A 22,799-nucleotide genomic window follows, 5' to 3' on the forward strand; every position below is an offset into this window, starting at 1 on the left:
GCAAAGCACCATAAGGCAGCCCAGTAATCGGGGGCTCAGACGGGGCGATGCCACACCCCGGGTGTCACCATCTTTTGGACCCTGGATGACAAGCCAGCTACTGTACAAGCCAGCTGGCAACCGCGATGAGCGGGGACTTGGGAATCACCATTTCCCTGCAGACAGAGAGACGCCGACTTTGAGAGCTATGTTGCCAGTTTGGGTTATTTGAAAAGGAAAAAGAAATAATTTTTTTTGGCCTTTTCTAATTGCTTTTATTTTCTTAGTAAAATAGGAAAGGAAGCCATGCATGAGAAAGGGGAGATTTATAGAAAATAATTTCCTTTGCACTGTGAGGCAAGGCTGTTGCCGGTGAAGCCCAGACTTGCTGAGGGGCGGCCTCTGTCCGTGTCCGCAGGCGCCCCCGTTTCTGCACGTGCTCGCACCGGCTGAGCGCGCCCATGGCCCATGTGGTTCGCTACCCCGAGAAGAGGGTCGGGCTGCCTGAGGGAATAGGGGGCAATTTGGACCAAACACACTTATCGATATAATAACGAGCATTCACCTTCGGCATTTTACACTTGCCTGCTCCCCAACACACACGCGTGGCAGGAAGTGCGAGCGTGCGCCCCGTGGACGCGACGTGTGGTCTGCTGCCCACGAAGCAGGCGAGCGGAGGAGTCCCTGCGGTAGTGTCCTCAGGTAGAGCGAAATTTTGTGGCTGGGCTTAACTGGTGTGTGAATTAGGCATGAATTGAAGCACAGTCCGGCACGGCGAGGGGGTCTTCGCGTTCCGTGTGGATGCTCAGCGTTTAAATCCTTTGTTAACCATTACGCAATCGGTAATTCAGGGCAAGCGTAGGGTTATGGAGAGGCGCATTAGTGATTACAGTGCATGCAAGATGCCTACATATTCTTTCCCTCCCTCCCTCTCCCCTCCCTGCCTCCCTCCTCCCCTCACCCCTCCATCTCCCCCCCATCTCTCCTTCCCTCTCTTCCCTGCTTCTCTCCCCTCACGCCTCCCTCTTCCTCCTTCCCTCCTTCCCCTTACCCCTCCCTCTCTCCCTTTCCCCCCCTCCTTCCTCCTTCCTCTTACCACTCCCCCTTCACCCCTCCCTCCCCCATCTTAGCCCTCCCTTCTTCTCACCCCTCCCTCCCCTCTCGCCTCCCTCTCTCTCTCCTTCCTCCTCTCATCCCTCCCTTCCTCCCCCCACCCCTTCCTCTCTCTCTTCCCCACCCCTCCCCCCTCTCACCCACACTCCCTCCTTCCTTTCTGCCAAACGATCAGATCCGGTCTGGTTGGATTTCCAGCCACTGCCTTGGATTAAGTCAAAGAAACTTCTGGGCCAGGAAAGGTGTCAGCTCTGCCTTCTCCTCATTGTTGTATGCTTGTATCGCTCCTTTTATCTGTCAGAATCTTTTTTAAGCCACTCATCTCCTTTATGCGTGTTATTTTAGTAGAAGCCGGACAAAGCAATGGGACATTGACTCGCAGGGGCCACAGAAGGCTGCTGAGCCTGAGGGCCAGTGAGGTGACCTCTGTCAGGGTCGACCGCGGCCAGCCTGGCTGATGCAGGACACTGGAGGTCACCCACGCCTTCAACGTCAGGAATGCTTAATTTCTGACAGGGTTTAGTGGAAGCGGAAACTAGGGCTCTGTGGTTGCTATTCCCAGGGTGGTGATGCCTACCCCGAGGGGCAGGCTTCAGGGGCTCTGGATGAATCCAGGGGTCCCGGTGCCCAGGTGCAAAGCCCCCGGGTTGGACTCCCAACTCCAAACCATCGGCCGAGTGTGTCCCTGGGAGCCACCAGGAGCCACAGGTGAGGCTGATGGGGCGGGCTCCTGGGGCAGCCTGAAGGGATGCCACGAAATGTCCGGGAGCTGCCCAGAAGGGTCCCCGGGGCTGGGTGGTGCTGACTGGTGCTCCTGCACCCTTCCAGATGGGGGCTCCCTGGGTCCTCCGTGCCGTGGGCAGCTCTGGGTCTGGGAGCTGGCTTTGTGTGGGGACCCCCTCCTCCCTGGAGAGAGGATCCTTTTACAGTGATGTGCTGGGCGAGCAGGGTCACGATCTTCAGTCTGATTCGAAATGTCTCTGCATTTGCCTCTGTTTAATAGGAGCTGCCCAGCTCAGATACTGATCTTAAGTAGTGTCGATTTTCCCCATAACTACTCCTCCAGCGGCCACCTGCCTTCCGCTGTGACCGGGTTCCAGCATCGAGGTCCTCCTGCAGGGGCTGAGTGCAGGGGGGCCGCCGGGGCTGGGGGAGCTGGCCAGGTGTGGGTGGGCTGAGATCTGGCCACTACAGTCAGGGTGAAGCCGGACGGTCCCTTGGGCTACAGTGCCACTCTTTCTCATCGAGGACATAGAAATTCCTCCTAACTTTCCCACACTGTGTCTGTTGGGATCTGATAACACGATAATTCTGAGGCAGATCACAAACAGCAAGGAATCATGCAAACGTGAGGACTTCTCAGTATCACTCGAGTACTGCTATTTTAATCCAGAATACACGTGCGTTGGTATAATCAGAAATTAAGCATTTCTGTATTTTAGTCCTTCTAGATTTTTAATGTTGTGGCAATGCGTCGTCATGGCGTAAGTTCTGAAAATTCTTTTGTTGTTGTCGTTTAGATTTTATCTATTTATTTTTGCCAGAAAGAGAGAGAGAAAGTGAGCACGTGCACGTGGTATCATGACAGGGGCGGGGAGGGGCTGAGGGAAAGCAGACTCTTTGCTGAGCCGGGAGCCCGATGTGGGGTTCTATCCCAGGACCCTGGGATCATGCCCTGAGCTGAAGGCAGACGCTTCACCGACTGAGCCACTGAGGCGTCCTGAAAATTCTTTTTTAAAAAAGATTTTATTTTGAAGTCATCTCTGCATCCAGCGTGGGGCTTGAACTCACAACCTTGACAGGAGTCACAGGCTCTACCTAGTGAACCGGTCAGGTGCCCCCTGGAAATTCTTTGGATGCTAATTCCTTAAATATCCCTATTTCTTATCTGTGTTTGCCTTTCTCCTCCAAAATATTCTTACTTATACCCATTAATGCCCCTTTGGTAAATTTCTTAATCATCCTCATCTTTGCCCCCTTTAAAAAAAAATCCTTTATTGATGTAATTGTGGTACCATGAAATCCACTCAGTAGATTTTAGCAGAGGTGTGGGGTCACGGGACCATCAGCACCTACAAAATACGGAGAGATTCCGTCCTTACCCCTTCTTCAGGGAATAATCCCTCCCTTCAACTTGCTTCTCGGCAACCTGCTTTTTCTTTTTCTTTCTCCAGATTCCCCCATCCCTTGTCCTTGGTGCTAATCACCCCAAAACAAGCCCAATAAGAAGCGAAGAGCCTCCTGCTAATCCCTTGGGAGATTTCCGTCGTGCTTCTCCGTTTCTTGCAGTCATTCCCGGCTGCTACGTTCCGTACATGCTCTGTGCGTGAGAGATACTGAACAGGCGCTGGTTGGTCCGCGCTCGCACGGCTTGCTCTTCTCTCGTGCACGCACAGACGCTCAGAAAGACGCTCTCCATCTTAAGAGCAACCATAAACAAAGATGTGAAATACAGACTTAGCAAAATATAATATTAGAGGCTTCAGACTTCTTTGACAAAGGTGTCTTAAATTGGAAACATGATTAAGCCATTGAAAAATTTTCTTTTGTTTGATGGAGTCTATAAAGTATCTATCTCAGCCAATTTTGTCTTTTTACACCGGCCGTGATTGACTTTCTTGTCTTGTCTGTGATCGATCCGCAGTGAGCATAGCTGTGGGCACGTGGCCTGTGCTCCCCCTTTGTCCCCCTGTGTGTTCCCTGACGACACGGCAGCAGGTGCACAGGGCCTGCCGGGGACACCCCCGCCTCTGCAGCTAGAGTGCAGGTTTCTTTTTAAACCCCAGTAAATGTCCTTGTGATTCAGGGCCCCTAGAGGGGCTCCCAAGCCAGGGAGGCTGAGACGTAAAAACCTGATGGTGTGGTCACCATGTGTGTCCCAGTGCATGGAGCCAACCTTCCTTGGTGTGGTTGGGGGGCCAGGGAGATCTGGAGACCCCCGCCCGCCCGCCGGCTGTGCACCAGAAGTACATGCAGAGCCGGCTCTGAAGCCAGGGCAAAATCTTTCCATGTCATGTAAATGGAGTGAATTTTAGATTTTTAGTGGTATATATATATGTATATATACATATATATATATATAGACTACATTTTAGAGCAGTTTTAGGTTCACTGCAATACGGAGGAGAAGGTACAAAGATTTCCCATGTGTCTCCTGCCCACCCCAATTATCCAGAGCCTCCCCAATTATAAACATTGCCGTACATTTTTAATAATTGTGACGTGTTCAGTAATCTAGAAAGCAGAGCCTGCCTGTGTGAGATGGGCCGTTTCTTCCCATCCAGCCTGGTACATCCTGTGTAGTGGGTTCCCTTTGTGCCTCCGTCAAGAAAGTTCTGGATGTCAGTCCCTTGGGTGCATGAGCTCAGATGCCCGCATCCCACAGAGGGGGACGGCAATTTCTAGGAACCAAGGATTTCTGTAGAGTCTTCGCTTTCTGGTTTCGATTGTGCCTCTCGTGTCCCAGGGAGCAGAAGCATCCGGTCTGGGGTCACGACTAAGGCACATCAGGTGTCTCCTTACTCTCTGTCACTCGCAAGAACGCCTGTTTATGGGAGGTTGGTGACCTCCGTGTCTCTGCAGATTCCAGAACAGCCCTTCTGCACCGTGAACCCCCACGTGGGTTTGTCCTCCTCACAGACCAGGTTCTGCATTTGGGGGCTGCCCTGTGACAGGAGGGGCATGGTGGCTTCTTGCTTCTGACTGCCCGAGATGCGCGAGGCGGTCTGCTCTGCGGAGCGGTGAGAACGTGGCTCAGCCAGGTCCACGGCACCTGCGCGGCGTTTCCACTGTGCAGCTAATTTCCCTTTTCTCTTCATTTCTCATTGTCTCTTGAGGACGCGCCTGGAGACTCATTCAGTTCCCATTCCTCATGGTGCTGGTTCGGGTCCCCTGCCCTGTCCCCGACCTGAGTGCATTAGGACCCTGACATTTGCCAGCTGGTGGGTCCTCTCCTTCTGTGACTCCTTCTGCATTTCTTGGTCGGCATTACACAGAAACGGAGCACGTTCTCTTCACCCCATTTATTTGTCTGGATCCGTACGGAGTCGTGGCTTCTTAACCTATGCACTGAGCCGCGATCCGCCGCAATCCTAATCACTTGGACGCTGGAATCCTACTGGATGTGGCCAAGCTGGTTTTGCATCTTTAACGTGTCCCCACGACATCTGCGTGTCTTCTTGCTCTCTGCCGGGAGGGGGTGCTCCGGGCACACGGGGTGCATTCCCGCACCTGCAAGGGGCCCGGCTGTCAGGTGCAGGCCTGACCGTGGGGCGCCACTGCTCCCTGCTCCCGTCCTGGCTGCAGCTGGGGAGTCCCTGTGCGCGGCTCTTTTGTCTCCACACGTTGAAAACCAGGAGCTCCCCTCCATGCGGCCCCTCCAAGGCCCAGCCAGGCACACTGGGTTCATCCAGCGTCCCCTTTTCGTATGTGTCCCTCTCTCTCTGACTGGGACACACGTGCCTTCCATTTCTCAGGGTCTCTCCTCGTTTGCTCCATCCACCTGCACGTGGTCGATCTCCAGAAGCCGCTCGAACACCACTGCTCAAAGACCCGCCTTTGGAACCTGGTCTCTCCCCCACCCAGGGGCCGTGGGTCCCTGTTTCAGAGTTGCACCAGAGTGGGGTCTGGTGCTGGGACGGATGATGGCCCCAAGAGGTCTGTGTCCTTAAAATCCAGACCAGAGCTCATCAGCCGCACAGATCTCGTGCTGGGAAGGCCAAGGTCATCCTGGGTGGGGCGGTGTCATCAGAAACGTGCCTGTCCGAAGGACATAGGAAGGTGTCGGGTGGGAGGTGATGTCTTCGCGGAGGCCGGGATTGGGGTGATGAGCTTTGAGCATGGAATGCAGGGCCCAGAGCATGGGCACCAGAGCCTGTAGGCGCCACCAGGACCTGCAAAAGGCAAGAGGTGCATTCCCTCTCGGGGTGCACGGAAGGAACCAGCCCAGGACGTCCGCCATAGACTTCCGACTTCCAGAGCCATCGATGATAAATCGGCACTGCTTGAAGACCCGGTGTTTGCAGTCATTTGTTACAACAGCCATTGGGAACGGATACGAGATCCTCCAAATTGGCAAAATCCCGCTGCGTGCTCCGCGAGCCGCGTCGGGGGACAGATCTGCCCGGACTGGCCAGTGACCCTCACAGTCCTTAGCACTGGAGCTCTCTCCACGGGTTTTACCATCTTAAAAGACTTTCTTCTGGGGAACTGATAAAACACACAGCTGAGGTCAGGCTGTGGCTGAAGTTTGGGAATTTTTTCTGTGCCCGCATCGTGGGATGATGCCGTCCCTGTCCCGCAGAGTCGGCCAGCCTCATGGATGCCGCCAGCGCTGTGCATCTCCGGGACAAAGTCCATCAAACTGACACTTTAAGTGCAGTTTGAGTCTAGGGGCTGAGATGATGTGACGAGGGGTTGGGCCTCGCCCCGCGGCCTGAGGGATTGACGGCATACTCCGCGTGGAGCTGACCTCGGGCTGCCGTCAGGACTCACACCCCACACCGCTCCTCGACTGGGAAAGCATCAGCCCCAGACGAAGATTCTGGAACCTTTGCACGTGCCGCTCCTTGAGAACAAAGAGTGAAAATGCCACAGGCTGGGCCCTGCAGTTGTGCTCCTGCTGCATTATAAGTCATTTCCACACCGGCCAGTGTCCTTGAGATTTCGTTTCTTCCCCCCCATTTTATTGACATGCACTGTGGTATGCGGTTAGGGCGTGCGACGTAATGATTTGGTGTGTGCCTGTGTTGTCCGGATGGCTGTTCGCAGTCCCGCCACATCCTCACCTCGCGTGGTCCCGCCCACGTCCTCACCTCGCATGGTTCTTGCTCTTCCGGAAAGAGCTTCCGTAGCCGACTCTCTCGGCAGCGTTCAGCTGCAAAGCCCAGTGCTGCCAACCAGAGTCTCCACACCGTGCACCAGCTCCCCGGGACTGACTCATAACTGCGCGTTTGTGTCTTTTGACCCACTAGACCCACGTCGGCCTCTGTGCTCCCCCAGCAACCAGCGGGTCTGATCTCTGTTTCTTTCTTTCTTTTCTTCTTTTTAATATTCCACCTGTAGGTGAGATCATCGGGTATTTTTCTTTCTCTGTCTGACTTACCTCATTCAGCACAACGCTCCGCACGGTTTATCCACGTTGTTGCAAACGACAGACGTCCCTTCCTTTTTATGGTTGCATAATATTCCAGTGTGTGTGTGTGTGTGTGTGTGTGTGTGTGTGTATGCATGTATGTGTGTGTGTGTGTGTGCACGCATGTGTGCATGTGTGTACACACGCATATATCACCTCTTCTGTATCCGCTCATCCATGGACGGACCCCAGCCCTCCGGCTCACTCGCGTCTTGGCTGCTGAAACACGGGGAGCGGCTGTCTCTTCGATGTGGTGTTTTCACTTCCGTCGGATCAACACCCAGATGCCGGGTCACAGGGTCATTCTGTTTTTCATTCCTTGAGGCCCCTCCGCACTGTTTTCCCGAGTGTCTGCCCTGGTCCGCGTTCCCACCCGGAGCGCACGAGGGCTCCCTCTTCCCCACATCCTCGCCGACACCTGTTATTTCTTGTCATTTGGATGAGAGCCGTCCTGACAGGGGTCAGCTGGTTTCCCGTCGTGGGTTTGGTTTGCATTTTCCTGACGCCGAGAGAAGGTGACCGTGTTTTCACGTGTCTGTTGGCCGTCTGCGCGTCTTCTCCTGAGAGACGTCCACTTGCGTCCGCGGCCCATTTTTTAAAAGATTTTTTTATTTGTTGGGAGAGAGAGCAGGGGTGAGCAGGGGGAGGGGCAGACGGAGAGGGAGAAACTCAAGCAGACTCAATGCTCAGCCCTAAGGCTGACACAGGGCTCGATCCCACGACCTTGACGTGGTGACCTGAGCCGAAATCAAGTCGGACGCGCCATCAACTGAGCCATGCTGTCACCCCGAAATAAGAATCTTTATAAATGGCCTGGCTGAACGCTTCTCACGCGAGGCTTCAGGGCCCTCCTCGCAAGTGGGGGTAACAGTCCTGGTGTCACTGGTTGGGCTGCGAATTAATTGAGGTAACACATCCTGGGCTTGCCGCTTCGCACTTCCTCCTCCTCCTCCCGCTTGTCTCCTCCCAGGACCGGGCGTCGGGAGCTTCCCTTGGGCGAGCACGTTCTTTCCGCTCTGTCTAAAATGCACTCCCTGCTTGCCACAGTTCTGTCCTGTGTCTTATTATTAGCATTTATCCTAAGGGGAAACTAAGTCCGAGAGGCAGAATCGCTTTCCCCAGGGGACACCCTGGCGCCGTGCTGCGATTAATTATTAATCAGTATTATTTTTATTGGTGGTGGTGGTTCCCGTCGTGGCCTTGAGGCTTGCCTCTTCTCCTTGGGGTCTTACTGGGAATCCGCCAGGGGTTATCTTACGAATACAAGTGAGCACACCAGATCTCATGAAACGTCCTGGCCCTTGACCCGGGCAGGCCTCGGGATCTCTGTCAGCAGGATTCTGTCCCGAACGGGGTACGCGTCTCTCCCTGCAGCCCTACTCGCTTGCTTCTCCTCTCCGCTGCCCTCTCCCTGTCTTCCCTGCGGGCTGGAGGCTCCTTCGGGCCCCCAGGGACAGTCAGCGCCTTGTACTTATTTCCTCAAATAAGCGTGTGGCACAGTCAGAGGGGGTGCTGTTTACAGACACCACAGGGCAGGGTGGGTGCCGGCTGTCATCCGCTGAACCTCAGCCACTGGTCGTTGCCACCCCTGCTCCGGAGACCGTGCAGGTGACGCTCTGGGCGCTGGGTCCCCAGCCCACAGGTGCAGAGCCGGTCCCACCTGCCACGAGGAGCCTCGCGCTCAAGCCCGCGCCCCAGCCTTGCCCACGGCGGTGGTCGCTGCAGGGTTTTCATGCAGGAAATGCCCGCCTCTCGCTCGCACCTGTCAAGGTCACGTTAGGGACGCCCTCTCACGCCTCCAAGGACCCTGTTGAACCTCCAGGTGTGGCTCTGGGGCTTGGATAGGCATCCTGGCTCAGATGGCATCTCACTGCCCTCGCTGATGGGGGGCCCCGTCCTCGGCTCTGAACACACTGAAGCTGGATTGGGGTTTCCAGCACCCACTGGACAGGGACCTCGAGCCGTTACGCAAACGGACCGCTCTGGGCGACATGGCACACCATGGAAAAGACGCGTCTGGTGGGGGTTCTCACGCACGGCATCCCACATGCTGAATAAGCTGGGCCACCCAGTGTCTAGGATGCTGGTGCAGCCAGCCCCAGACTCACGGTGTGCTGGGCACACATTCTCGGAACCTGCTGTGCTCCGCCTTCTCCTGCCTTTGGGTTGGACCGGCCTCTGCCCGTGAGTGCCCGGAGGTCCACGGTCAGCTTTCCTTCCTCTGTGCCCTGTGAGCAGCCTTACGACCAGTTTGCCATAACCTGGGTGGCCTTGGCGCCAGGCCAGCACAATGAAAAGCGAACGATGTGTGCGTGAGTGTGGGGTATATTGTCATCACCACCTCGTCGGGTGACCGAAGCCAGGAAATGCAACGTGTTGTGGAAATGAGTATGAATAATATGAAGCTCTCTTTTTAATGTTCCAAAAGGTGTTCCTGATGCTTTTGCAAGGTTCCAAGAAGCAGCCGGGGGCCGAGTTGGAGCTGCAGGACCAGAAGCCTCCAGAGCGTGCTCCTGGCTACTGTAAGTACATGGGATTGTTTGTATTTCTGCAGCGGGGAGAATGTCAGCATCCTTCTCTCGAAAGCCCTCATGTGAAGGTCTGATAGAAAGGCCTGGAGAGGGTGACTGGAGAGACAGGGTACAGTTCAGGGGCAGAAAGCTGAGGTTTCGTTCTACCTTGTGTGAAACAGTGGTGGGTTTAGCGTGCGGCTTTCTCTCTTCTTCAGAACCCAATGTGTTACATTAGCAATTTCTTAGCATGCAAAATCAGTCCTGAAAAGCGTGCGTCTTTCCTCCCTTCGTCGCCCCAATCCAACCAATCCAGCCTGCATTCTCGGGGTGCCTAGGATGTGCAGGCACGTTGCCGGGAGTGGGTTTACATGGAGAAAACTCCCGGTGTGAGCCTCGCCTTCCTGGAGCTTCTGTCCATGCTGGAGCTCCGTGCGGACCGAGGTGCTGAGGGCCAGGTCTCCTGGCAAGCGCGTTCATGGACACCGAAGACCGGACTGACTCCGGGTTTGGCTTCTGGGTGTGTGGCAGCGGTTCCAACGAATCCAGTGCTAATCCAGCGTAACACGCCCCAGAGCGCTGAGCTGGCCTCTGGAGGCGGGCGGGCCACGCAACACATGTTCTCCTTGGGGGACTCCAGTCCACCAGCCACCCAGGGCCAGGGAGAAGCAACAAAAATTACATACATTAGGGGTTTTGTGTCAGAGGTGTGCTGTGTCACACTCTCCCCAGCAACATGTGACAGTTCCATTTGCCCCGTGTCTCCTAGAGCTTGGTACTCCCAGGTTCAAAAAACAAAACAAAACAAAACAAAACAAAAAGCCCCAAAACAATAGTATTTTAAGCATTATAACTGGTTTGCCGGTTTCTCATTGTGTTTTTAAACTTTTTTAAAAAGGTATTTATCTGTTTATTTGACAGAGAGAGAGAGCGTGCACACACAAGCAGAGGGGTGGAGGGGCAGAGGGGCAGAGAGGCAGAGGGAGAGGGAGAAGCACGCTCCCCAGTAAGCAGGGAGCCTGATGCGGGACTCAGTCCCAGGACTGAGATCATGACCTGAGCCGAAATCAAGAGACGGTCACTTAACCCACTGAGCCATCCAGACACCCTTGCATGCAAGCCTTTTGTGCATATATTTTTGGGTGGGTAGGTGCCAAGGAGCGTTGTTGCTGGATCGTATGTTTACCCGTGTGATGGATGGGCTGCCGCACTGTTCTCTCCAGGGGCCACACACTTGACATGCCTCTAGCAGGACACTCCTCCTGTGTCTGTCCTCGCACACCAGCTCTTGTGATCACCTGTGCTCTGGACCGCAGACAGCTCCGTGGGGCGGGATGCTAGCTCACTGTGGTTGGACTTGCGCTCTCCTCATGGCTAAGGATGTCGACTCTCCTTTCGTAAGCTGGTGTTTGCACATCTTCTTGGGAGAAATGTCTCTTTGTATCTTTTATCCATTTTTAAGATTGGGCTAATTTGATTTCTGGAGTTGCCAGAGTCTTTTATGATGAAATTGTAATAAGTGTGATGTGAACTGTGGGTTTTTCATAGATGCCTTTTATGAACTTGTGGATATTTATTTCGGTTTGATGAGAGGTTTTATCATGCGAGGGTGGTGAGAATTGCCAAATGCCTTTTTTCTGCATCTGTTGAGATGATTGTGTGGTTTTTCGGCCTTCTTTATTAACGTGATATATTGGAAGAATTGATTTTTAGATGTTAAAGCAGCATTCCATTCGCTTATTCAGACCAGTTCCATTTGGTTTCATGGTACATAATTCTTTTAATAGATTGATGGATTTCATTCGTTAGTATTTTGTTGAGGTTTTTGAGTCTATATTTGTAACAAGTATTGGTCTATAATTCTGTTGGTTTTGCTTTTCTGTTGATGTCTTTGCCTGGCATTGCTATTATGGTATAACTCACCCCAAAAATGAATTGAGAAGTATTTCCTTCTCTTATACTTTTTGCAAGTGTTTGTGAAGAATTCATTCTTTAAATGTTTGGTAGAATTCACCAGTGAAGACATCTGGGCCTGAATTTTCCTTGTGGGTAGTTTATTTAGAAGTTAATGTTTTGGGGTGCCTGGGTGGCAGAGTTGGTTAAGTGGCTGACTCTTGGTTTGGGCTCAGGTCATGATCTCAGGGTTGTGAAATCAAGCCCCGCCATGGGTTCTGTGCTCAGCGAGGGGTCTGCTTGGGAGTCTCTCCACGCCTCTCCCTCTGTTCCTCCCCAACCCCCACACTTTTTCTCTTTCCCTCTCATGGATAAATAAATCTTTAAAAAATTAATATTTTAGTTTCTTTACTTGTTATACATCTATTCAGGTTATGTATTTGTTTCTGAATCGGTTTCTATGTTTTGTGTCTTTCTAGGAAAGCATCCACGTCATGTGAGGCGCCTGATTTATTGGCCTACACCTGTCTGTAGCATTATTGCTAGTATTAATAATTATTAATAATATAACATATTGTTATAATAAATATTATTAAATAACATTATTATTATTAATAGCATTATTGCTACCATTGATGATCCTTTTTATTCAGCTGGGGTCAGTAAAAATAATCCTCTTTCATTTCTGAGTGTAAAAATGTACACCTTCTCTCTTTTTCTTGGTTCATCTGGCTGACCTGTGGTGAGTGTTGTTAATCTTCTCAGGCAATCAGCTTCTATTTTCAGTGATACTCTATTGGTTTTCTAGTTTCTAGGTCCCTAATTTCAGCCATGATTTTTATTATTTCATTCCTTTGGCTCCCTTTAGATTTGGTTTACTCTTTTTCTCCTGATTGGAGATCTTTCTCCTTTTATACCAGCATTTACATCTGTAAGTTCCCCTCTGCACACCGCCTCCAGAGGTCCCATAGTTTTGGGATCTCATATCTTCACTTTCATTTACCTACAAGTATTTACTAACTTTCCCTTTGGTTTCTTCTTTGGTTCATTGGTTTTTTTAAGATTATGTTTTTATTTTTTAACATTTTAAAAAAATAGCTATTTGCTTAAGTCATGTCCACACCCAACGTGGGGCTCAAACTCATGACCCTGAGATCAGGAGTCTCCAGCTCTTCCAACTGAGCCAGTCAAGCACCCCCCAGATTATGTTTTTAAATTTCTACATATTTGTGAGTTTCCCAGATTACTTTTTTTCATTAAAGTCTAATATCATTCTACTGGACCAGCAGAAAAAAATGTCATACGATTTTAAACCTTTTTTTTAATTTATTAAGGCTTGCGTTATGGGCTAGAATATGGTTTATCGAGAGAGAGCTCCTTGCACTCTTGGGAGGAACGTGTGTCTGTTGTGATGGGTGGTGTGACCTGTTGATGACCCTGTGCCCACCTTGTCTACACAGCTATTCAAGGAGAAGAGCTCTGTCTTTGTTGACATTCTGGTTGCTTATTTTATCCATTAATGGAAGTTGCGAGATGTTGCTTCTGACTCATTGCTGGATTGCCTGTTCTGCCCGTTACTTCTGTCAGATTTTGTCTCATGTGTTTTTGGGCTCCTCAGTTGCACAAATATTACTTTTACTCTCTTCCTGATGGAAAGCTTGTTTCATCTTTTGTCGTCATTTTCCTTGTTTTATTCTTCTTGACCCTTTTAGTCCATCTCACACTATATCTGATGAACCAGTTTCTCAAGAGCTTCATGGAACTTCCTTGGATTCTGATAGTATTCTTCCATTAGCTCAAATCCAGACCATTTTGAGATCATTTCTTCTCTGTTTGTGGTTCTGCAGAGATGGTGGGGGGCAGAGGTGACCACACCATGAAGCTTTCTAGAAGCCTTCTGCTTTGGTTGGATAGGTCTCTGAGACACAGTCATAATTTTTATTCTATTTCTTATGTAGAGAGTTTATTAGCAGAGGAGAATACCAAGTGATGGGTAAATAAATTAGTGAATTGTTCATATTTATTTATTTATTTACTCATGTATTTACTGGTGTACGGCATACCTAATATGGATTTCAGCATGTTCAGGTGTACGGTTCTGTGGCATCAGGTACGTGCACACTATTTTGCACCCATGACCACTATCTATCTCCAGAGCTCTTTCCCCTCCTCCAACTGAAACTGTACACAGTAATGACTAGCTCCCTCTTCCCCTCCTAACTGTGGGCAGCCACGATTCTACTTCTGGTCTGTATGAATTCCACTGCTCTAGATACCTCATACTAGAGGAGTTGGACAATACTTTCTCTCTTGTGGTTGGCTTATTTCAACCAACATAATGGCTTTAAGGTTCAGCCACAGTATAGCTCATGTCAGAATTTATCAGATGGAGAAGATGGCGTATGTGGGAAGCGTCCCAGAGTTTCCAGGCCTCTCTGGGAGCCATTCTCCCTGAATTGCCAAGTGTTCACCAACCTGGAAGCCCTCTGAACCCCATCCTTTGGGGGTTTATGGAGGCTTCGTTACACAGGCATGACTGATGAAATCACGGACCATTGGTGATTGATCCAGTCCCTCTCCAGTCCCTGGAGGTCAAGGGAAAGGGAATGAAAGTTCCAACACTGTGATTAGGTTGTGGTTCCCTGGCCCTTAGTTTGGTGAATTCCAGAAGTCACTTCATTAAGCTCATTAACATAACAACAGACCCCCTGTTTCTCTAATCTCTTAGGAAAATCCAAAGGTCCTAGGAGTTCTGCAAGAAACAAGATGGACAAAGACCAAATACACACTTCATATTATAAATCACAGTATCACAATACCACCAACCCTTATCAGGGCTCTCTCCGGGCTCATTCAGCTCTTTGGCAGAATTTAGTTCCTGGTGGTTTTAGGACTGAGGTCTGCACGTGTTTGCTGGCTGGCTGTTGGATTTGCTCTCAACTTTGTAAAAGTCATCCTGGAATCTTAGTCACATGGTCCCCTCAGAACAGAACATGCTTCTTCTTAAGGTTAGAGAGGGAATCTCTGTTTTGACTAACCTAAAGCCAGTGGATTAGAGAGTGACTAGATCTGCCAAAACTTCACCTTCTTCCGTACACTGTAATCATAGGAGTGAGAGCCACACCTTCAAGGTCTTATCCACACTCAAAGGGAGGGGATTAGAACCTTCTGTGAAGTAGGCATTATTGGGGGACCATTTTAGGCGTTTCCCTACCAAAATCATTATTACAATATGCTACACTGAATTCCCTTACGTGCTTATTAGCCATTGAAATTTCTCACTTTATGACATGATTGTTGCTTACTTTTGCTCATAAATTTTATATTTTTGAAGAACAGTGTCTTAAATTTGTTTTGCTAGCTTCTAGTGCTTACATCTTATCACAAATGGTGTATTTCTTGATAGCACTATTTGATGAATTTTTCCACGGTACACACCTGTGTCATCACCACCAGGTTAAGGTGGAGCATTCCCAGCACGTGGCCAGGCTCCTCTTGCCCTTTCCTAGTCAGACCCCATCCCCCAAACATGATGCTCTCACCTTCTGATAATCGTGCATTCCATTGGGTGTCATGTGAATGGCATCACCATGAATCCATGGGAGTCTGTTTTTCTTTGTATTTTATCTCTCAGATCCATTTATGTTCCTGCTTGTGTCATTTCTTTGTAGTCACATTCTACTGTACATGTTGTAATTTGTCTCTCTCTCCTTGTGTTAACAAATTTTACTTCGACTGGGCATACACATTATTTTCTCTTTTTATTATTAGCATTTTACCTAAAGGGTTTCACTTCTAAGCATTCGTTTATTTTAAGGTACATTAGTTAGTGACTTTCTTATGTAAGAACAAATTTCAGGAAAATATGATTATGTTCTCATAAACATTTTGTCATCATTGAGAACTCAAGGTAATTTACATTGGAAATGTATTGCCTACATACATCCTCTTCATTATGGTTATGCACCTGGTTCGAAAAAAATGATAATTTCATGTTCTGAATTTGGGGAACATTATGAAAATCCATGCAAATATGTTAGAAATAAAACATGTGTCAAAAAAGCTAACATTAGGTGAAAAAGAGTGGTATTTTAAATTTTAAGAAGAACGCCGGAGGAAGGAACATTATAGTGTTTTCTATTACCATTGTAAAATATGATCTAAAAATGAGATCTTATTTGTCATTCAAATTACAAATTATGGAACTGGAAAATACATCATTAAAAAAATCTATTTAAGTGTTTCATTACTAAAAAAGACACTAGACCAGGATGCATTAAAGCAAATTTGGTATGACATTGCCTGATTTGCCGATTTTATTGTATTCTGCAAATCTTTCCATGAAACGCAACAGGAGACATCTACTTAAGTGAAATTCACATTATTTTGCAGATAGGACTTCATCAAAATGCTCGATCAGGGTTTTGGAGAGAGCGTTCATTAATGTCTTCTGGGTACAGTACTTTCGTCACTTTTTGGCGACGGCGACACGACACGATCCACACTAGAGAGAGGAAGTTTCTAGAATAATCACATACAAAACCTTTCTCCTCCTGTTGGTGCCCTCAGAAATTACTCTTTTGCTATGATTCCTGCTCCAGGCTGCCCATGCCTGTGGGTACCCCTGTCCTCCACGCTCACCCTCTGTCTTCAGAAACAGTCTTCTATGGGGCTAGCTCTCAGATAACTCACCTCTGGCTCCTCTGAGAGATTGATGAAGGCCAAATAAAATAGAAAATATATATTTGTTAAACGCGAGGGCCCTAGTAGTGCCATAGAAGTGAGTTATGAAGACCGATGCCTGGAATGGCATGGTCGTCCTTGGGCATGCACGCGGGCTGCAGAACTCACTCCTCAGAGCATGGGGTCATCTGTTAGCTGCCTGCAGCACGTTGGACGCTATGACTGGCACTCTCTGTGCATTTTCTCACTCAACCCTCCTGCTCAGTTTGGAAACAGGTTTTCCTGCAGCTGTTATTTGGGTGTGGACACCGAGCTGTAGAGAACTTGCCTGATTTGCCCAGACCCTGGTAGGTCCAACACGAAAGAAACTCCCTCCCAGCCAGAGCACCTGCTCCTTCCATCTCTTTGAGTCTGTCCCTTTTCCTGAAAAGGCTTTTCCAAGCCCCCCACCTAGTGTTTCTCACAGTGTTTGAAAGGGGCATGGGTGACCGGATTAACTCCTTGACTTCCCAAAAGATGTAGTGATCTCACAGCAAAATGCTGACCTACAGAATTTGTTATTAGTGCCCAGACTGACTCTCTGTTTCTGTGGCTCTTGGGTGGGGCCTGAGAACTTGCATTTCTCGTGGGCTCCCATGCGATACTGTGGGTCCAGGCACTACCTCTTGACACCCACTGCTTTGTGTGATAACTAAAGGAAAATTCTTAGAATCACAAATTCTGGGTCTGTTCCTTTCTCCTGATTCCCAGCGATGTGCTGGTGTTGTGGACAGAACTGTGTCCCCCAGATTTGTACATGGAGCCCCCAATACCTCAGCATGCGACTGTATTTGGAGATGCAGGATCTTGGAAGGGTAATCGAGTTAAAATGAGGTAATATGGGTAGGTCCTAACCCAGTCTGACTGGTGTCCTTATAAGAAGGGGCGATTGGGCCACAGAGATAGCAGGGCGAGTGGGGACCATCTGCCGGCCAAGGGGGAAACCTCCAAGGAGGCCAACCCTGCAGGCAGGCACCTTGAACTTGGACTTCTAACCTCCCGACCGAAATGTAAATGTCTGCAGCTCTCCCTTTGGAAAAACAAAGCAGCAGAAGAGAACCCCGGTGTGCAGTGTAGCAGGGCTCCGGAGCTGGTTCATCCGGGGAGCGACAACTCCCGTATCCCCTGCGCCAGCCCCTGGTGACTGCTCTGCTCTGTGTGTAAGCGTTTGACTGTTTCAGATTCTTCAAATAAGTGGCATCAAGCAGTATTTGTGCTGCTGCAAGTGGCTTGTATCACTTGGAATAATGTCCTCCAGGCTCATCTCGGCGGCAGCAGGTGTCAGCTTCCATCCTATTTAAGGCTTCACTCTATTTGCACGTGTGCATGTGCGCACACACACACACACACACACACACACCACATTGTCTTCATCCATTCATCTGTTGATGGGCTTTGCTGTTGTGTATAACGTACAGCACATTTGGAATGACAGCATTGAATGGGGTTTCTTTCAGATCCTGTTTTCACGGGTATCCGCAGAAGTGAGACTTATGGATCATATGGTTTTTTTAAAAATTTTTTTAACATTTATTTATTTTGGAGAGAGAGAGACAGAGAGAGAGCACACATGCCTCCGTGTTGGTGGGGGGAGAATGGAGGGAGGAGCAGAGAGGGAGAGGGAGAAGCAGGCACAGAGCCTGACATGGGACTTGATCCCAGGACCCAGAGATCATCACCTGGGCAGAAGTCAAGAGCTCAATGGACGGAGCCACCCGGGTGCCCTCCTGTAGTTCTGTTTTCGACTCGTTGAGGACCTTCCGTGCTATTGTCCGCAGTAACCGCACGTGTTTGCATTCCCACCCACAGTGCACACGGGTTCCAGTTTCTCCTCATCCCCGACAAAATCTTCTGCACAGCAAAGGATTTGGTAGAATGAAAAGGAAATCCACTGACTGGGAAAAAGTATTTGCAAACCACATATCCAATATGGGGTTAATGTGCGAAGCGTATCGGGAACTCCTATCACTGAATGACAAAAAGACAAGTAGCCCAATTAAAAAATGGGTGAAGCACTTGAACAGACATTTTTCCAAAGAAAACATACAGGCGGACAACAGGTGCATGGAAGATGCTCAGCATCGCTCATTATCAGGGAACCGATCCAAACCTTGTACCTGTTAGGATGGTACTCATCCAAAAAAAAAAAAAAAAAAAAAGGAAAAGAAAAAGAAAACATGGGTGCTTATTGAAATGAAAGAACCTGAGGCCCAACTTCCATAAATTTTAGTTCTGAGACCTAGACATCTACAGGTTTTAACAAGCACGCCGGTGTCCTTTGATTCAGGTGGGCTGTGGCCACCACCATGAGAAACATCTGGTTAGAGTCTTGTCAGGCTCAAAGTTCAGGTGAACAGTCACAGATCCTTCCAATACAGAGTGAATCTGGGAAACGGTTGTTTTCTCTTTGTAAGGCTTTGCCGTGACTTTCTCGTCTGTCTCCTTTCTCCCTTCCCTCCTCCCCTCCCTCCTTTCCCTCCCTCTCTCTCTCTCTTCCTTCCTCCCCTCTGCCCCCTCCCTCCCCTTCTCCCTTCTCTCCCACCCCTCCTCACCTCCCTCTTTCCCTCTCTCCCTCCCTCTCCCCTCAGTCCTGAAGCCTTACTCCCTAGGTGAAGTTCAAGGTCGGGGTGAATTTCTCAGCCTTGGTTCTTCGGTATCGCTTTACCTAAAAGTTTCTCCTTTTCCTCCCACAATGTAATCCTGTGTGTTCCATTCCTAATTGCTACTTCTTGTGGTGAGGGAAAGCAATTTGGCAGTGATTAATCTGACGGGTCCGCAGCCTCTCGTTTGCTTTTCCAGACCGTCCAGTTTGAACAGCCTCTCCCACGCGGGAGCCTGTAATTCTGTGCCTGTTCAAAGCACTGTTCCAGATTCTGCCTGGGTCTTGTGGGCTGAGCTGCGGGGTTCAAACCGGAGTGCTGTCTTTTCTGCTTTGTCCACCTTTCCTCAAACTTCAAAAAATGCCCTCCCTGCCAGCAAGGTGGGGAGGGAACGTGCCTGCTGCCAATTACACCTGCCGAGGAAGGCTGGTTTTCCATGTTCACTGAAATCAGCGGAGAGCTCACGGCAGGGTGCTTCGCGGTAAACCGTCTGCCAGAATAAAGCCGGGATTGAGACATACCCGGCAGCGTGAGGGCCGGTGGCAGGTGCCAGGAATCAGCGGCTTGGCTTCCGTCAGGGGCTGCGAGGAGTTGGAGTCCGGGACGCCGGGGAGAGGCAGGCGGTGAGGCTTGCCGATCAGAGCTGCCGAGAAAGCCCCGGAGGCTGGTGGGGGAGGCTGCCCAGCCTCGCTCCCGGAATTGAAATCTCACTTTCTCGTGGAATATTCGACAAAGAACGCTCTCCTCATTTCACGTGTGGTCCTCGCCTTCAGTGTCCTGGTGGAGACACTGGGCCAGTCGAGGCGGGAGTAGCTCTGGGGAACCTTTATTGGCACCTCTGTTGTAGGGGTCAAGGGCAGGCCTCCCGAATTGGGCCATTTCGGCGTATTGAATTTTTTAAAAATTATATGTATTTGAGAGAGAGAGAGAGAGTGAGTGAGAAAGAGAGCACGACCAGGGGGAGGAGCAGAGGGAGAGGGAGAAGCAGGCTTTCTGCTGAGCAGGGAGCCCCATGTGGGGCTTGAACCGAGGACCCCGGGATCATGACCTGAGCCGAAGGCAGACGCTTCACCGACAGAGCCACCCTGGCGCCCCACCATATTGAATGTTTTAAATAAGTGTTACTTAGCGGACAGCCTGTGCCACAGGGACACTCAGATCCTCTTGTCCGCCCGCCCTGGAGAGCAGGAAATGAACGTCCCCTGTGAAAGGGGAGGCGGGGGGACGTCCTCATCACCGGACACTGGGAAGCCGTAGAAACTCCTAATCTAACACCTCAGCTTTGATTCCGCCCAGAACTCCTTAAAGCCCCCAAACGCTTGTTTGCTTGGCTCTGCCAAGTCCTCACAAATCTGTCATCTCCTTGTCTAAAATAGATCAAAACTGCCGGCCTCGGTCCCGGCTTCGGGTTGCAGGTTTATTATTGGGGTTCTGTGTGCACGTCATAAAACCCCCTTGCTGGGATCGGAGCCGGAGAACAGGGCTGGGGTCGGAATGCCCAGTGAGCGCAGGAGAAAGTCGCCCTCCTTCTGTTACCCGCAGACCAGTAGAACTTCGGAGGGACTTTTTCTTTTCAGGTTTGAAAACCCATTGTGGGGCCATGGAGGGGCTTCAGAACGACCTGCTTTTGGTGCCTTGAAAAGAAAAAATCCCAAATCCGTCATGATACGCATAAATGTCACACAACACGTGTTTTCACCAGGACGTGGGCTGAGGATGACCTCGGCAAAACCTTTGTTTTATAGATGAGAAACTCAGAGACCTCAGCCCATCTGCAGGGTGAGAGGTCTTCGTGGGAGGCAGGGCAGGGACCCCCGGGTGCTGGCGCTTGGTGGTGGTCTCCCCCAAAGACGTTCTCTGGGTTAAGACCCCCCAAAGGGCTCTACTCATTCACAGGCACATTTCCCTTTGTCAGGGTCTGCAAACTCTGCCTTTTTATTTTTTTAAAAAATGGAAGGCTTGGTCATGCACATCTGTGGGCACTGTTTTTCCAAGAACACTGGCTCATTTTGGGTCTCTGCGTCACATTTTGGTAATTCTCGGAGTATTTCAATATGTCAAAAGTTTTGTTATTATGACTTTTTTAGGTTGATCTGTGATCAGTGATCTTGGATGTGACTCTTATGGTTGTCTTGGGGCACCACACACCGTGCCCTTATAATACAACAATGAACTTAACTGGCAAATGCTCCCCTGGACAGCCGGTCCCCCGTCTCTCTCCCACTCCTTGGGCCTCCCAATTCCCCAAGACACAACAAGATGGAAATCAGTTCCCTTAAAATCCCTGCAAGGGCCTCCAAGTGTTTAAGGGACTGAAAGAGTCACACATCTCTCACTGTAAGTCAGAAGCGAGAAATGATTAAGCTTAGCGACGAAGGCGTGTGGAACGCCAGCGTTGTCCAAAGGCTAACCCTCTTGCACCAATGAGCCACATGGTGAACACGAAGAAGTTCTTGAAGGAAATTCAAAGGCTGCTCCAGCAAACTCACGAATGGTAAGAAAGCACAGCAGCCTTGTTGCTGACGAGGAGGGAGTTTTGAAGGTCTGGGCAGAAGATGGAAGTGACCATAGCATTCCCTTAAGCCAAAGCCCCACCAGAGCAAGGCCCTGACTCTTCAGTTCTAGGAAGGCTGAGAGCGGGGGGCGGGGGGAGCTGCCGACGAAAATCTGAGGTTAGCAGAGGCGGGTTCATGCGGTTTAAGGAAGGAAACATCTCACGGGGGGGCGGCGGGGGCTGACGGAGAAGCGGCAGCAAGTCAGCAGATCTGGCTGAGTCGGGAAGGGGACTACGTCCAGTAACAGACTCTCGGTGCAGATGCGACAGCCTTCTGCCGGGAGCAGGTGCCAGCTTGGATTTTCATAGCTGGAGAGGAGAAGTCAGTGTCTGGCTGACTCGGGGAGGGGGGGCTCATACGGATGGTGACTTGAAGTTGAAGCTGATGCTCATTGACCATTCGGAAAATCGTGGGGCCCTTAAGAATTATGCTGAATCTACTCTCCCCGTGCTCTAGAAATAAAACACAAAGCCTGGATGATGGTACATCTGTTTACCACATGGTCCGCTGGCTCCTTTAAGCCCACTGTTGAGACCTGATGCTCGGAAAGAAAATATTCCTTTCCAAACATGACTGACTGGTCACAGACAGTGCTCCTGGTGGCCTGAGGGCTCTGATGGAGACATTCAGCAAGATGAATGCCATATGCATGCCTGATAATGCCACATCCGTTCTGCAGCCCACGAAATAGGGAGTGATTTTGATGTTCATGTTGTATTGTTCAAGGAATACATTTCACAAAGCTGTCGTTGTCGCAGAGGGTGCATCCTCTGACGGGTCTGTGCAAAACATTTGAAAGCCTTCTGGGAAGCCTTCACCATTCTAGATGCCACGAGGAACACTTGGGGCTCATGGGAAGACGTCAAAATATCCACATGAGCAGGAGTTTGGCAGAAGGTTCACTCCAGCCCACTCAGGTGACTTTGAGGGGCTCAGGACGTCAGGGGGGAAAGTCACAGCAGGTGTGGTAGAAACAGCAAGAGACGGAGAATCAGGGGTAGAGCTGGAAGGTGGGACTGTTTCGCTGCCTCTCACACGCAAACTTGAATGGATGAGGACTTCCTTCTTAGGGGTGAGCAAAGAAAGTGTTTCTTGAGATGGAATCGCTCCTGGTGAAGACACTGTGAACACTGTTGAGATGACAGCAAAAGATTTAGGATCTCCCATGCACCTAGTTGATAAAACAGTGGTGGGGGCTGAGATAACAGACTTCAATTTGGAAGGAAGTTCTCCTGTAGGTAAAATGTCATCCAACAGCATCTCGAGCTACCAAGAAGGCATTCGAGAGAGGAAG

The 22,799-nt window shown here is 50.1% G+C and overlaps 1 protein-coding gene across 1 annotated transcript in view; it reads left to right on the forward strand.

Moving 5' to 3' along the window:
* ABCA13 (ATP binding cassette subfamily A member 13) overlaps positions 1–22,799 on the forward strand; it is a gene marked incomplete at both ends in the record, with an annotated part of 337,321 nt that overhangs the window by 183,417 nt on the left and 131,105 nt on the right. Inside the window, one exon of the mRNA XM_080818179.1 lies at positions 9,654–9,747. Coding sequence (XP_080674305.1) covers positions 9,654–9,747 — 94 coding nt within the window. The remainder of the gene's footprint in view (positions 1–9,653; positions 9,748–22,799) is intronic.

This window comes from Martes martes (assembly GCF_963455335.1).
Source record: "Martes martes genome assembly, chromosome: 11".
Lineage (NCBI taxonomy): Eukaryota > Metazoa > Chordata > Mammalia > Carnivora > Mustelidae > Martes > Martes martes.